General features: G+C 39.8%; 2 protein-coding genes across 2 annotated transcripts; both read left to right on the top strand.

The window, feature by feature from the left end:
• On the top strand, nt 3-515 carry LOC104699496 (calvin cycle protein CP12-1, chloroplastic; the record flags this gene model as incomplete). The annotated part of the gene is made up of 1 exon (XM_010414801.2): nt 3-515. A coding segment is annotated over one exon (312 nt), but the record flags the coding sequence as incomplete, so codon positions are not given.
• Nucleotides 568-1,107, top strand: LOC104699497 (calvin cycle protein CP12-1, chloroplastic-like). The gene has a single exon (XM_010414802.2). The coding sequence runs from the start codon at nt 568-570 to the stop codon at nt 904-906; it is 339 nt and encodes a 112-aa protein (XP_010413104.1). The 3' UTR covers nt 907-1,107.

The raw sequence follows: 2,494 nt of genomic DNA on the forward strand, positions 1-2,494 counted from the left end.
CGGTTCGTGTATCAGCTCCGGTCCGGTTGAATTACCCGTGGAAGTTGGGTTCGATGAACAGGATGGTTGTGGTTAAGGCGACATCGGAAGGAGGGATATCGGACAAGGTGGAGAAGAGTATACAAGAAGCCAAGGAGACATGCGCTGATGATCCGGTGAGCGGAGAGTGTGTGGCGGCGTGGGACGAGGTGGAGGAGCTGAGTGCGGCGGCGAGTCATGCTAGGGACAAGAAGAAAGCTGGTGGCTCCGATCCTTTGGAAGAGTACTGCACTGACAATCCTGAGACTGATGAGTGCCGTACTTATGATAATTAAATATAATCTTTTAATGCTCCGATCGATATCTGAAAGTTTAGGTATATGGTCAGATCTCGATGTTTTTTGTTATTGTTCTTGTTGTTGTTGTTGTCCCTTGTTTTGTTTTTGGTTTGGTTGATGATTGTAATGTGATAATGAAATATCAGAATATGGATAGTACAATTACAATACATACCATACAAGGAGTATATTTCTCTACGTTTTTTTTTTTGGTTCAATTGCCCTTATAGTGTTTGTTGTTGTGGAGTTGATGAAAAATCTCAACTANGTACCGACGGTTCGTGTATCAGCTCCGGTCCGGTTGAATTACCCGTGGAAGTTGGGTTCGATGAACAGGATGGTTGTGGTTAAGGCGACATCGGAAGGAGGGATATCGGACAAGGTGGAGAAGAGTATACAAGAAGCCAAGGAGACATGCGCTGATGATCCGGTGAGCGGAGAGTGTGTGGCGGCGTGGGACGAGGTGGAGGAGCTGAGTGCGGCGGCGAGTCATGCTAGGGACAAGAAGAAAGCTGGTGGCTCCGATCCTTTGGAAGAGTACTGCACTGACAATCCTGAGACTGATGAGTGCCGTACTTATGATAATTAAATATAATCTTTTAATGCTCCGATCGATATCTGAAAGTTTAGGTATATGGTCAGATCTCGATGTTTTTTGTTATTGTTCTTGTTGTTGTTGTTGTCCCTTGTTTTGTTTTTGGTTTGGTTGATGATTGTAATGTGATAATGAAATATCAGAATATGGATAGTACAATTACAATACATACCATACAAGGAGTATATTTCTCTACGTTTTTTTTTTTGGTTCAATTGCCCTTATAGTGTTTGTTGTTGTGGAGTTGATGAAAAATCTCAACTAGAATTTTGATGAATCTGATGATTTTTGGGCTCGCTCAAGTTCGGATTTGGGAGTCTGTTTATAAGCTAAGTTGTCAAGCATCTCCTCTCCGATAATAATGATAATGGATCGAGTGTTGGATTTTTGTGATTGAAACTGAGTTCAGAAAATATCGAATCGTGTTTTGCTCGAGGATTGTTATACATCCCATATTCATATTCTTAATATCAAATCGGGAGGAACAATTGGTGGACCCTTCAATACCCAAGATCCGAAGATCCGAAGCTGTCTGGTCTCTGACCGAAAACGTTGTTTGCTGGAAGATCTTGGAGAATCTTTGTAAGGAGAATCTAGAAGCTAGTGTTGCTATTCTTAAAAAGCTTTTTTTTTTTTTTTTTTTTTTCAAATGGTAAATAACATGAGTGCTTGCTTCATGCTCTTTCGTGTTAGTATTTGCAATTTTGAACTCGTTCACTTCTATACATTTTTGGCGGTAAGAAAAGTAGATATTAACAAGAAATGCGTCAGAACCACCGTATCAGTATCATTCACCCAGTTAAAATCTGAAGATAAAAAAGTTAAAAAGGTTATATATGCGAAAACAAGAAAAATGAAACCGGATCTATTATTATTTTGTCGGCCAGGCCGCCATTTAAAAGAGAAAAGTCATTGATACCCCTACAATACTTAGGCGGCATAAGAAGATGCCACAAACAAGTAAGTGGTGTATCTGTCTTTTGTACATACGAACCCGAGTTTCCTTTTATTAAAAAACTCTTCTTATTGTTTTTTCTCTATTCTCAAATTTGTATTTTCCAGCTTCCCCAGAAAAATCTTACAGCGGTAAATAAAGAAAGAAATATTATTTAAAAAAAAAAAAAAAAAAGCGTCACTGGTCTTTTTTTGTTGTTGTTGTTGTTGTTGTTGTTGTTGTTTCGTTCATCCTTGGTCGCTCGACCTGGCGATGTCGTCGTAACCAGGACAGAGACGCTCTCGATTCGCAGAATGTAACGTTTATTTGTTACTCTTCGTCTCTCCTTTTCTTCGTCACCTCAGAAATCATTCGAATTCGCTGCTTCGTCTCTCTGGGTTTCGTCCTTTCACCTCCTCATTCGAATCGTTGAAACGACGAATCCAGGATTCCTTTTCTCTCTCTCTATCCCCACCCCACCAATCAACTGCTGCTGAGTAGCGTAGCAGCTTTATGTTTCTTGACCTAACTTAACCCTAGCTTGTTTCGAGGTTAGCTCTTTACTTGCGTTTCTCCCTTCTTCTTCTACCTAGCTGCGAAATTTTTAGTTGATTTTGTGTGTGTTTTTTTTTTTTTTTTTTTTTTTTT

Source organism: Camelina sativa, chromosome 6 (genome assembly GCF_000633955.1).
Source record: "Camelina sativa cultivar DH55 chromosome 6, Cs, whole genome shotgun sequence".
NCBI classification, from domain to species: Eukaryota; Viridiplantae; Streptophyta; class Magnoliopsida; order Brassicales; family Brassicaceae; genus Camelina; species Camelina sativa.